At 53.9% G+C, this 13,717-nt stretch overlaps 1 protein-coding gene across 13 annotated transcripts in view; it reads right to left on the bottom strand.

Moving 5' to 3' along the window:
• Wnk2 (WNK lysine deficient protein kinase 2) overlaps window positions 1-8,933 on the bottom strand; it is a 107,981-nt gene extending 99,048 nt beyond the window's left edge. For all 13 annotated transcript variants that reach the window (XM_050144364.1, XM_050144355.1, XM_050144356.1 and 10 more), the window contains exons 1-2: window positions 8,793-8,933; window positions 7,574-8,256 (exon numbers count right to left, since the gene is read on the bottom strand). In XM_050144364.1, coding sequence (XP_050000321.1) covers window positions 7,574-8,254 — 681 coding nt within the window. In that variant the 5' untranslated portion in view covers window positions 8,255-8,256; window positions 8,793-8,933. The remainder of the gene's footprint in view (window positions 1-7,573; window positions 8,257-8,792) is intronic.
• Between the last annotated feature and the right edge of the window lie 4,784 nt (window positions 8,934-13,717).

Below are 13,717 nucleotides of genomic sequence, written 5' to 3'. Positions count from 1 at the left end.
TTTTTTTTTTTTTTTTTTTTTTTTGGTTTTTTTGAGACAGAGTTTCTCTGTGTAACCTTGACTGTCCTGGAACTCATTCTGTAGACCAGGCTGGCCTTGAACTCACAGAGACCAGCCTGCCTTTGCCTCCTGACTGTACCACCAACACCTTATTATTTTTCAGTCTGGTTATTTTCTTATTGCTGAGTTCTGACAACTTCTCTGTATGTTTTGGATTCGTTTATTGAGGTATTGGTCAGCAGTCTCTTCCAGTTCGTGGCTGCTCTTTTCATCCTCTTGACTGTGTCTGTCACAGACAAGATTTTAATTTTAATGAAGCTCAGCTTATCAATTATTTGTCACAGGCTGTGCCTCAGGTGAGGCATCTGAAAGGTCATGGCCAAAACCAAAATTGCCTGGGATTTTGTCTAGCTTCTGAGCATTTTAGACTTAGATGTGATCCTTTTTAGGTTGATTCTTCAGAAGGGCATGCACTCTAGGTCCTGTGTGGCTTGCTGTTGGTCTCAAATGTGTATGTTCTTTCTTTAACTTTTGTTTTTGTTTATTTGTGTCTTTTTGCAGAGTTGAGATGGATCCTAGCGCCTCACCTGGCAAGCACCGTGCTGAGCCACAGCCCAGGGTTTGAAGGTCCACCTGTCCCCAGCACCATTTGTTGAAAAGCCTCTCACTACTCTATTAAAAAGAGCTGCCTTATCAGAGCCGTCACCTTTCTCTGTGTGGGCCTTCTAGGCTCTCTCTTCTATTCTTCTGATCTGTCTACCCTTCTCTCAACACCACACTTTCTTGATTGCTTCTCTTTTATTCTTTTCCACAGTTCTAATATATATTTGTTGTGGGATATTTGTACGCTGTGTGACGATGTACGGCTGTGCTGGGATTGGTGTAAGAACAGCCAATAGCTAGGCAGGAGGTATAGGCAGGACTTCCAGGCAGAGAGAGAAACCAGCAAGCATCATCTAAGCATGCACATTACGTCAGCAAGATGCCAACGAGACATGGAACTCAGATATACAGAATGAAAGAAAGGTAAAAAGTGACATGGTAAAACAGATTAATAGAAGGAGGCTAATTTAAGTTATTATAGAAGAGCTAGTAGGACAAGTCTAAGCTAAGGCTGGGTTTTCATAATTAATAATAAGTCTCCGTGTCATTATTTGGGAGCTGACTGGCAGGACAGAGAAAGACTTGCTACATATATTTAATGAATGCTACCTTGGAAGTAGTAATCCAATGGTCTGGGAACCAACAACAAAACTGGACTTTAAAACGCCGAGAAGCAGGGAGTTTGCAGCCACCTGCCCCCGCCTTCAGAAGCCTGCAGCCCTGGGGTATCAGGGGCCATATCCAGGTTCTGACTTGCCTTCGGAAACCCCAGGTGTTGTGCTTCTTGCCCCAGCCTTTATCTGCAACCTGGATGCTGAGGCTGATATAGCCCAGCACCCCAGGCTCTGTTCCCCCACCCCAAGGTGGGAACTGGGGCTCAGCCTTGCAGGATCAACTCGCTCTCCATAGCTACAAACTGCTGTTTACTATGAAGGTGGGAAGAGAGTCACTGCAGGTCCATCCATATGCTCTATGGGATGCAGTTCTGAGAATTGGCCAGCATCGTGCCCCTACCCCAAGGTAAAAACACTAAGGCTCTCAGTAGCAGGTACCCACCAGATGGCAAGCCCCCCAACACACACACACACACACACACACACACACACAGTATCTATGTGTATAGGACCAGAATCTTTGGTCGCATATCTTACCTGGTTATACATTCCCAAAGCCCCCTTTCTAACCACTGCTCAGGGCAGCACTGGCTGAGGCCCTAGGATCTATCTCAGCTCTGAAAAAAGACACAAGGGTTTCACCGCAGCTGCTGGCCCAGGGCAGACCACAAAGGAGACCAGACATACAGCCTAAACCTCCGCTGGACCAGGTCAAGTTCTCCTCCATTACTGCAGTAACCTGGGCCCTGTGCACTCACACTGGACACATTGCAGCCTCGGCCCAAAGCCAGGTCCCAGCCACAAGCCCTGAGAGACACCCACAGGGCACAGAAGAACCACAAGTAAGACTGAGCTTTCTGGAAGGTGAGCAGCCAGCGCTGAACACGCCAAACAGCCCAGCACTGCTCAGACTGTGAAGCTGTCTTGGATAGCTGGCTAGCAACATAGAAGGCTCGAGAATGACAAGAGAGGTCACAGCATATGTACTTCCTTATTGTGACAGCACACGCAGTGAGGAAACCCTTTCCCCTCCTGTATTACAATGCACAGAACTCACACCTGTCCTGAGGCGCCACCAGGACAGGCAGGGCCTCTAAGAACCTCCCTTCAGGCCTGGCCTCCACTAGAGCTCAGACACCCCACACACACCACCACCACGACCCCCCACCTCACGCTCCATGGCTGCATCTACACCTGAAGCTCCCAAAAGCAGGTTCTGCCAGCAAAACTTGGTCCTGTATTCTGCTGGCCCAAGTCCCCACCATGTCCTCCGCTCCCACCTTCTCCACCTTCAAATCGCGCTCTAACACAATCAAGTACACCAGAGTTGACCCTGCCTTCCGCCCTACCCTCCTGGCTGGCTCCCTGCCATGTACTCTTGCCCTCTCCTCTGCTCAGAACACCCCGACAAAAGTCCTGGCCACGCCTCCAGGCTACCCTTGGGGCCCATCTAACTGCCTTGCCATCTATGCAAGGACTCCCATTCTGGGCCTTTACTCAGATGTCCAGTCCAAACAATTCACTCCTCCCTCCCACAAGTCTTCGAAGTCCCCACCACAGCATTCTCAGATCTGCAGACATTTCTCTGTGTCTCCCGGCTCATGACCTGATCCATTCGCTGGGGTGGTCCCAGGCCTGGAGTCCTCACATGGTCAAGTACACAGGAGCCATCCTTGCCTCAGACGTCTCTGGACCCTGCAGTCACCAGCCCAATCCTCACCGCCAGCACACCCACACCCAGGCTCTGTGGCTGTTCCCAGTTCAGGGCCCAGCCAATCACACATCACCTTGAACTCCTCCAGGCCTCAGTGGCCCCTCCCCAAATCCCCACCTGGCCTATCTGCTATCTCAGTAACTACCTTAGGTTGCCTGGGCCTCAGTCTTAGGACTGCACACCCTGTCCATGTTTAACAGGAGGAAAATCCAGGGTGCAGCGCTCAGCAATGTCCTAGAGGGCACACGCAGACAGAGCAGAGAGAGATGCGACTATCTGCACAGAGTGTCCCAGGCCAGCGCCACGGGAAGTGGATCTAGCTGCCTCACAGGCATCTGGGAAACCAGAGCTGTAGCAACACCAGCTCAAGGACAGCAGGTCAGACAAACAGCACGTGCCCTTTTACCCTTATGGATGAGATGGGTCCTCAATGGGGACTGAGAAGAGAAAGATCCATCATTGCCTGAGTCACACGGAGATCTGGCCTTAAATCAGACTCAGCCGGGCACCCGCAAAGGCCTGAGCCTCTGAGAACACCCATCAGGTTTGCATCCATCTGTCGAAGCACCTGCCTCTACGGGTGCCTGGCCTCCTCACACTCCAGGAACGATGGCCGCAGCCTGGACTGCTGTTCACCGTAGCCGACCGACCACGTGGCTCGCCGCACACACCTCGCACCAGCACTCAGGAGTGAGGATCGGGGGAGGGGCCCAAGTACAGGTGCCCACATTTCTACACTTGATGGGAAAGCCATACCCACAGGCCATTCAGGCAGCCAGAGCCAACCTTTCCCACCAACCAAACCAAGGCTGCGGTCAGCATGCATGAAGGAGGTGAAGCTCAGCGCTAACACAGACCAGTTGTCAATTATAGCTCTTTGAATAAAATTAGGCACTCAGGGGATTAAAAAAAAAAAAAAAAAACAGAGAGAGAGGAAGAAGGCCAGGTGACCGCCAGCCAAATCAGGCCAGGCTGTCTTGGAGTGTCCTCTCCCTACAAGCACCGCTGCCTGCTGGGACGGTGGCTCACTGCCTCCTGTTCCCACACCATGGGGCCAGGGACGAGAGCAGGTAAGTTAGCAGCCAGGCCTCTTTTTGCACAAGGTTATCACAGCACAGCATGACCTCCCAGCCCTGGGCCTGGGACTTCCATCTCACCTAGATGCGCCGTGAAGGCAGAGAGGACCCTTTGAAAAGTCTCAGGGGTGCCTTGAGTTGTCTTCCAAGGCACAAGCCACACAGGATGAGCCCTTGGTGACCACCTGCTCCCAGCGCTGGCAGCTGAAGACGCTGTACATCTGGCCAGAGCATGAGGTGGGAGCACACAGCTCTTCTAGGTGCCCACAACACACAGCAGGACCCACTTAGGGGCTGGAGCACCCTGAGGCTCTCTTCTCCCTGCTTAGCAAGCAAGGCTTAGGCAGGGCTGAGAAGACAAAGCTTCCCGCCCCCACACTTCCTCCTTAGGCCTCACACCATTCTGCTAGGGGCAAGCTGGGCTTACCAGGACCAAGGGATGCGCACCTCCACCTCACAAAAGGACCTACACCTGGCTCAGACCCCTCTTAGAGACAGTTCCCACCCTGCAATAGCAGCACGCAGCAGGACTTCTGTGGCTGACTGGGGCACACAGCAGGGGGCATTGAGTTCCCAGAAGCAGGGGAAAAGGATGAGGAAGGAGGATTCTGGGCATGATTTTGCTTCCTCCGTTGCCACTGTAAGGCGCTCTCCTAGCAGGAGTAAAGTGCATTCAAACAATAGACAACGCGGTAAAAATATTTTTAAATGCCTCCCCACCCCCAGCTTAAAAAAAAAAAAATCCAGGCTCCAGCTCGGCACGTCTGCAGTTGAGAAGGTGGGCCATCTTCCTGCCCTTGATGTGGAACAAGCACATACCGCTCTCCCTGTCAAACCCTTTCAACACGGAGTCACTAAAGGGAACCCAGTGTCCTCTAAGCTACTCACAAGGCCTGTGACTGTGTTGATTCCGCCCCTTGGCAGGGAACCCTGGAAAGAGACTTCCAGCAGTTTACCACTGTGGAGGCCTCGCTAGGCCCACCACTGGGGGTGAGGAAAGGAAGCAGTCACTCAGCAGGCACCTGAGTAAACAGCCCGAAGCCCTTTGGGTGTCCAGAGAAGGCAGTGGAGGCTAACCTCCCCTGGAGGAAAACAACGTCCTGGCAGACCCTCCCTTCACCATGCCATCCAAAGTCCAGGAACCCTCCCCAACAGCTGGAAACACTGGAGACTTCAGAGGTTCGGGAAGAACCCAGTACATGGTGGATAAACAAGGCTCTCTCCTGGATCCAACACCAGGAAACCTATAGCCCATACCCGGCTGGCGTGCATATGATGGATGGGGATCACACCCCCACCCAGGACCAGGACTCTGGTTCCCCTCTCCTAGCCTGATCTGGGTATCTGTAGAATCCTGCTGCCCCACTATCTCCTCAGCCCAGGACGCCACACAAGGGCAACTGGGTGGGCTTCTCCCATGGCTCAGTCAGGCTTCTGCCATCCTCCCAAATCCTGCGACATCCAGCCACCTCCTGGTTGATATCAAGCAGTCATTCAATGATCCCATCATCGATATGATTTAAGATGTGGAGACTCTCATCTAGAGGGCTCTAAGTTGGTCAAGGTCCCTGTCATGTGAGCCTTCCCAGGGTGGGTCAGATAGAGGAAGGTGACCCCGTATCATGCATGGCAGCCTGAGCTGAACATGAACAGCGTCACTCACTGAAACAGGTGTGAGGACGGTTTCCCTCCCTACTGGGGGGTTCCAGTCTCCCCAAGCAAGGGACAGCACTAAAGTCCAAAAGCTACCCCATTTTTACCTAGAGCCAACTATCCAAAGACCCTAGGCTACCAGTCAGGTCCCACCTTCTGCTGCCACGCCCACAACAAGGTCAAGACTGACATGTCTTGCCTTAAAGGGAAGGGGAATTAACAAGAGCCCCCCCCTCTGCAATGCCCCGGTCAGATAGGCAGGCTTGGACTATGGAAGTCTATCTCCTATCCAGCCCGCCATAGCACCTTCTCTGACCTCTACCCTTAGTGACATTCCATAGTAGTGGCACCAGCAGGTGCTCAGAGAGCCACACCGGTCATCTGGCAAGAGCAGGAAAATGGGGAGCCAAGAAGCATGCCGTTCTCCAGAACAGAGAATCATCTCCCCTTCTGAATCCTCTCCTCTGTGCCTCTTCGGGTGGCAGGGGCACTGGGCACACTCCCAGATCCTGAGCCATAGGCCATGCTCCCCACCACCCACACCCATTCTGCACCATCAAGGCTGCCTCTCTGCAAGGTCTAGGACATGCCAGGCAAAGGACAGGGGTGATTCTCATAGGAACCCTGAGAGAGAAAGAACCTCAACTCTTGCTGAAAGTCCCCAAAGACACCACTGACTCTCTCATGAAACGCCGTATTGTCATGACAGAATCGAAGGGCAGTGAGGAGACAAGGGCTTTCAATGACTGATAGTTCAAACACCTTCGAAATGAGCCCAGCTCGTACACGCATGCTGAGCACCCTGCAGGCGCAAGAACACGGCACCTAAACCCCATTTCTGGGCCCAAAGTGCAGGCATCCTGCAGTGGATGGCAGCCTGGCACCCAGCTCACCCAGGCTTGCCCAGGATGCACCAGCCCTGGAAGGCCAGCTAACTTTACAGGCCAGCAGGGTAAGCTTACACCGCCAGCCAGCACTCTCCCAGCTGGCCCCTGCCTGACAGCTGCCCCTCCCTCCCAGTAAGGGAGGGACTGTAAACACCCCTTGTGACAGGAGCTGCCTCCTCTTCCAAGGCTGGCCCCAGGACGGCTAGGGTTGCGGTTTATATAATCTTCAGGGCCAGGCCTGATACAGCTAACGTGAGGGCAAGGTTATGAAAAATGCATGCTGAGCCTCTGCTTCCAAAAAGAAAGGGGAAAAGAGGCAGAGATAGAAATAGAGATGGAAGGAATAACGGGGGGTAGGGGAGAGAGGGAAGGGGAGAGGAAGGGGGAGAGAAAAAGAGAGAAGGCAGGCATTTTTCATGGTTTTCACTCACACATCTCATTTGCGAACAAACCAGGCTCTTAGAGCACAAGGAAGCTGCTGACGGGGCTTCTAGGCCTTGGCCAGCAGGGCCCCAAGCCACCAAGCATCACTCCTGAGTCAGAGGAAGCCCTTGCAGGCATCTGCAGCTATCACACCTACATCTTACAGGGCAAAGGAAGATGCTAATCTGAGGACAGCTGGGAGCTTCCAAGCCACCTAGAAAAGGGCCCAGATGCTGCCTTCTCTCTCACGACCTCCAGTCTCTACTGAGTCAATAAAAGTGGGTTCTGAGGACCTCCAAGGGGGGGGGGCTAACAGGACCTAGCTCCACTGCCCACTACAGTGTCTTTGTCACCGTGGGCACAACTTGGCACAGCACATAGCCAGCTTTGACCTCCAAGATGACAAGCCTCAACCTGTGACAGGTCCAGAAACCAGCACCAACAGGGTTCCCATACACATGACACATGTCTCGCCGGACACCCACACAGAGGGTGACAATACCAGTCACCACCATCCCCAGGGCTGCTAAAGCCCTGTGCAAGAGCAAGGACACACCCAAGGACGCATTTGCGGACAGCCCACCTGTGGGTACCGACACTCACCTGCAGTTCACACCATGCCACCTCCACCCACGTCTCCGTGTCCAGTCCCTTGTAGACCGTCTTGAAGGAGCCTCGGCCCAGCTCGATGTCGAACTTGAGGAAGCGGCCATCCAGGGAGGTGGCCACGGCCTTGAGGTCGTCCTCGTCGTCCTCCTCCACCTCGGGCTCATCCTTGCGTGCGCGCCCGGGCTCGGGCTTCGCCTCGGTAGCTCCAGCGTCCTCCTGGGTTGGGGCTGGCGCCTCCTCCTGCCGCGCGCCGCCGTCGGGGGCCGGCTCGGCTGTGGCTGAGGCGGTGGTGGGATCCGGGCTTGGCTCCTGCGCGGCCGCTCGCTCCGGACCAGGGTCCGAGGGGGCACCCGAAGAGCCAGATGGCGCTGCGGGCGCGGCAGGCGCGGGCGCGGCGGGGCGGCCCCGGGCGCGCTCCGCGATGAGGCGGCGCGTCTTGCAGAGTAAAAGCACCCGGCGCTGCAGGGGCTGTGGGGGCTGCGCGCTCGGCGTCTCGGCCGCCTCCAGGCCCGGCGGCTCCTCCTGGTCCGACTCCACCACGCTGCGCCGCAGGAAGCGCTGGGGCCCGAGCCGCGCCGCCCTCGCCCGCGGCTCCGCCATGCCCGCCGACCCCGTGCCGCGCCCGGCCTCCATCAGCGCGCCGGGGGCGTCTCGGCGGCCGCCATCGCCGTCCATCTCTGCGGGCCAAGGACACACGGGCCCCGCGTGAGCGCCAGCCCCGCCGCACCTGCCTGGGCCGCGGGATGAGACAGCGCCGCCCCTGGGCCCGCGCCCTGCCCAGCCCCGCCGCAGAAGTGGCCTGCCGGGCGGTCCCCCGCAGGCTCCGGGCTCCGGGGAGCCGGACTGCAGACGGGACCCCGAGACGCGGATGGCAAGGGGATGCCCTGCTCTTCTCAGCCCCAAGCCACGAACACGGCCTGATTCGGGCTATCCCGGGGACTCCAGGAGGGACGACCTGCTAGGTGTCCCAGAGGGCCCACAGGAGCTACGGAAGGGCTACAGAGACCAGAGAAAGGGGTCAAGGCCAGCCCGGGAGCGACCCAGCTGGGCTGTTCCACGGGCGGCTGAGGAGGGGATAAGGAGGCCCCGGGCAGGGGGAAGCACCGGATAAGAGCCGGTTCCACAAAGGACGCGGGCCCGGGGCGCGCGGGGAGGGGGCTGCGGTGGCGCGGCGCGCACACAAAGGCGGCGGGCGGGAGGGCTCGATACTCACAGGGCGAGCGGGCGCTGTCCATGCCCGCAGCCCAGGGATCCGGCGAGCGAGGCGGGCGAGGCCGCGCTCCGGGGCCGGAGTCCGCTCTCGAGGCCTCTTTGCGCTGGGGCGGGGTCCTTGCTAGGGCGGGGGTCGCCAGACCGCTCTGCTCCTGCGTGCTGCTCCCTCGGGCCGGGCCGCTGCGGGGCCGCGCTCCCGCGTGCTCCTGCCGGCTCCGCGCGCCTCCGCTCCCGCACCGGCTCCGACCAAGAGCGCGGGGAGGGCGGGGCTTCCGTTCGTCCCACCCTCCCAAGGCCTGCGCGCGGGGCGGGGCCAGACACGCCCACCTGGCTGCGCCTGAGCCCCGACACCTGCGAGATGCTCCCCAAGGCTTCCACCTGCGGCTCCGGCCCCAGACAGACGCCGGGGCCCTGGAGATCTTTGGAAATCGTCCGCAGGACTGTGGACCCTGAGGGGCCCTATTTTCCCCGCAGGTGTCAGGCTGGAGCAGAGAGGATGGGTGAGGACCTTTACATCTTCCCTAAGGAGGCTAAAGATCCCAGCATTGCCTCTCCTAACCTGAGCCTACAGAATGGACTGCCCAACCCCTCCAGGAAAGTCCCTTTGAGTCCTGGCCTGTGCAGAGAAGGTATATGGAAGGACTATGTAAGAGAAATCACGGTAGAAGGAGCTCGGCTCACGCTGGGGTCAACGCTCACCAGTCTGCCTGTCTCCTGCTTCCAGCAGAACACAGCAAAAGCCTGTGGCATATATACCTGCTGGGTCACTAGCGATGAAAGCAACCAGCCACTTACAACACACAGTAGAGGCATGGTGGTGCATGCCTATAACCCTAGCACTCAGAAGGCAGAGCCAGGAAGATCACTGCAAGTTTGAGGCCAGCCTGGGCTACACAGAGAAACCTCAGCCATCTCTACAGCTGCTGCCCCCCACACCCTCATAGATGTATGTGAAGAATTAGGACCCTACCCACAAACCTGGGGTACAATCCAGGCCGAGACTGGTCAGTGGGAGCCTGGGTCTGACTGGGCACCATGTGTTGTCTAACTCCTGGGGGTGCTTTTGCACAGTCATGTTTATATACCTCCTATGATGAAGAACTCATTCCCTATGCCAGCCCTTGGTCTTCAGAGTTCACAGCGATGAAACTACTGAATAAAGGCACTGATCTCTTTGTGAGGACTCTCAGACTGGTGCCACTAACAGGCCCTGGAATTCCACCATATCGAATCAAGGGGTCCCTTTTATAGAATTTAGAAGCCAGGGGCTCTCTTTGTGCCCTAATTCAGGTCCCTGGACATCTCTGAGTCTGTCTTCCTGATCCTAAGTACTTCCCACTACATTGCTGGGTGTCCTAGGGCTCACAAGTCAAGGTCATGGGGACACCCTGCAGAAAGCATCTACCTGGGGCCCTAGATACAGCTTCTGCTTTAAATGCTCGATGAGAACTGTATTTGAGGTGCCCTCCCCTTGGAGATGAGGATTCAGAGGCTGCTCCCAGGCAGTCCCTCACCTTTATCACTGCTCAAGACACAAGAAGGACTACAGTGACTCCGCTCTGTAGTTTTCACCTAAGCCTCCTCAGCCCTCACGACCTCAGTGCCTAAGAGCACCCAGCTGACAAGAGCCCCCAAGGCCAGACACCTGAAGACACATCTGCCCATGCAGAGGACATGCTGTCTGCTCACTCATGGGTGAGTGTAGTGGTCATATCCTACACTGTCAGCACACAGTAAGTGCTCAGAAAGCTTCAAATAAGGGAAGTCGGTGTTGCCAGTAGGAAGCGGGTCCCCAGGTCTGGGGCAGGACTCACTGCGCAGACATAGCAGTCTGTCTAGAACTCAGGTCTAGCACAGCCAGTTCTCTAAGTCTTCCCTGGGACCATCTCAGAGGACACCCCGGTAGTTGCAACATATGGGAGGAGACAGTTCTGGAGAAGAGATCCCAGAAAGCCAGAGTGAGTGGCCGGGGGGTACCAGGAAGTCCTCCCTGAGATCTGAGGAGGGATGAGGCAGGACCAAAGAACAACCATTGAACAGTGAGTGGCCTAATATGGGGGCAGGGAGGCGCCTGAGCTTCAGTCTGGGGGACGGTAGCAGGGGCATGGCCATGCCACAGTGTTCTTTGGGTCCTGCATCTCACTCTCCATGATAGGCATTCTTCCTGGGAAAAGCCTTGCGAAGTGGACTGGGTGGCACAGGGTCACCTACCACTTCCGCAATGACCTTACCCTGCTACAGGAAGGAGTGAGGAATCGTGCTTCCTGCCAACAATGAGGCACCCTTAGAATTCTCTGAGTCATGGGCTGAGTGTGTAGCTCTGTTGGTAGAAAGCTCACCTGACAAGGAATGAAGCAGTGATGGCTTATTTTGGCAGTCCACTGTGGGCAGTGCCACTCCTGGGCAGGTAGTCCTGGGTTATATAAGAATACAAGCTGGCCAGACTGTGCGGCGCACGCCTTTAAGCTCAGCACTCAAGAGGCACAGGCAGGCGATCTCTACGAGTTCGAGGCCAGCCTGGAATACAGAGCAAGTTCCCCGACAGACTCCAACACTACACAGAGAAACCCTGCCTTGAAACAACAAGCAAACAAAGAGAACACTGGCTGAGCAAACAAGAAGTGTTCCTTTGTGGCTCCTGTTCTGGTTCCGACCTCCAGGTTTCTACCGTAAACTCCTGCCTTGGCTTCCCTCTGTGTTGGGCTGTAACCTATAAACCACATAAACCATTTCTTCCCCAAGTTGCTTTTGGTGGGTGTTTGATAACAGCCACAGGAAGCAAAGTAGAATTGCACTAACCAGATATAGTGATGCCTACCTGTAATCCTAACACTCAGGAGATGGAGGCACAGACCATCAGAAGTTCAAGGCTATTCTTAACTAACAGCAAATGGAGAGCAGCCTGGGCTACATGAGGCCCCTTCTCAAAAAGAAATCAAAAAAAAAAAAAAAAAAAAAGAAGAAGAAGAAGAAGAAAAGAAAAAGGAAATGGAGAAAAGGAAAAATAAAGTTCTAGAATAAGGCATATAAATCAGAAAACAGCCCAAAAGTCTTCTGAGTAAATACTGATTACGAGGTAGGGCTGGCTCTCTTTGTGATCCTAGGGGCAGGTGAGTTTCAGGTGACAGCTCTAATGGGCAGATGCTAGAGTTTAAAGCAGGACTGTAGGACTGTCAGGCATGCAGTGGAGCTCAGTGGTAGGATGATTAGATGGTGAGCACAGAGACCCGGACTTGTTTTCTAGTACTGCAAAAATAAATAATGATCTATATTGAATGCACTGAGAAAAAAATAGAAAAAGAACCCCACTCACCGCAGCCCCAAAGAAACAAGATACCTAGAAATGAACCCTACCAAGGAGATGAAAGAATTCTCTAATGAAAGCTGTAAAACACTGAAAATGGCCAGGCAGTGGTGATGCACGCCTTTAATCCCAGCACTCGGGAGGCAGAGGCAGGCAGATCTCTGTGAGTTCGAGGCCAGCCTGGTCTACAGAGTGAGTTCCAGACCTAGCTGTTTCGGGGGCAAGGGGGGGGCGACAAAACATTAAAAATGTCTATATTATCGAAAGACATCTACATACTCAACATGATCCTCATCAAGGTTCTAATGCCATTCTTTCTTCACAGCCATAGGATAAACAATCCTAAAGTTCATATAGAAACACACACAAGCCAAAGCCATCCTAAAAAAATTAATAATGGTAGGGATATCCTCAGACTTGATTACAAACTATACTATAGAGCCAGAATAACAAAAAAAAAAAAAAAAAAAAAAAAAAAAAAACAGACCAGCACAGTGCTGAGATGAAATCAAACACACAGACCAATGGAATAGAATAGAGGATCAAGAAACAAAAACAAACCCATGCGGCCAAAGCCACTTGATCGTCTATAAAGTTGTCAAAGGCATGCACTCGAGAAAAAAGTCTCTTGAACAAATGATGCTGGGGAAACTGGATAGTCACATGCAAAAGAATAAAAATGGATCTTTCATCCTGCATTAAAAAAAATCAACTCAAAATGGATTAAAGACCTTACTCTGAGATGCGAAACTCTGAAACTAGCACTGGAAAGTATACGGAAAGCACCCAGAAAAACAAGCATAAGCCAAGCGCGGTGAACACACCTACAATCCCAGCACTCCAGAGGCTGAAGCAGCAGAGCTGTGTCTGAGCCCAGGGGAGAGAGTGAACCCCAGAAAAGAGGAAGCTCCGGGTGCATTTTAGTGGAAAAGGATGTGAACCTGGCTTGGACTGGTTCTTGTGGCTAGGGCAACCTGTGGGTGGAGTCAGTGACTGAGTCTAGAGGGAGAGAGAACATTCTAGAACAGGGGCTTATTTTTCTCTTTTTAAATGTAATTTGAAAAGAAAATGGAAGGGCGGGCAGAATAACTTGTCTCATATACACAAGTCTGATCCTTGGCAATGCATTGACTAGATCTAGTGAGATTCCACACCTGGAATCCCAGCATTCAGGATCATTCTCGGCTACATAATGAGTGGGGGCTATCTTGGCTGCTGAAGACTCTGCCATCCCCCCCCCCAAATAAACGTGTTGAGAGCTAGGAAAATGACCCACTGGTTAGAGCATTTGTTCTTCTTGCGGAGGACCCGGGTTCAGGTCTCAGCTCTTACATGGTGGCTCACAACCATCTGTAACTCCAGTTCTAGGGAATCTGATGCCCTCTTCTGGATCTCTGTGGGCACCAGTTGTGCACATGCTACATATACAGACATTCAGGCAAAGATCTCACTCACACACATAAAATAAACCAATCTAAAAAAATAATTTCCTCTTAACACATTAATATTTTTTAAATATTTATTTATTTATTATGTATACAATATTCTGTCTGTGTGTATATCTGCAGGCCAGAAGAGGGCACCAGATCTCATTACAGATGGTTGTGAGCCACCATGTGGTT

The sequence above is a fragment of the Alexandromys fortis genome, unplaced genomic scaffold (genome assembly GCF_014885135.2).
Source record: "Alexandromys fortis isolate MF-2015 unplaced genomic scaffold, M_Fortis_MF-2015_v1.1 scaffold_1, whole genome shotgun sequence".
Taxonomy (NCBI): Eukaryota; Metazoa; Chordata; class Mammalia; order Rodentia; family Cricetidae; genus Alexandromys; species Alexandromys fortis.
The sequence above is the reverse complement of the archived record's forward strand: the minus strand, read 5'-3'. Positions and strand labels throughout refer to the sequence as shown.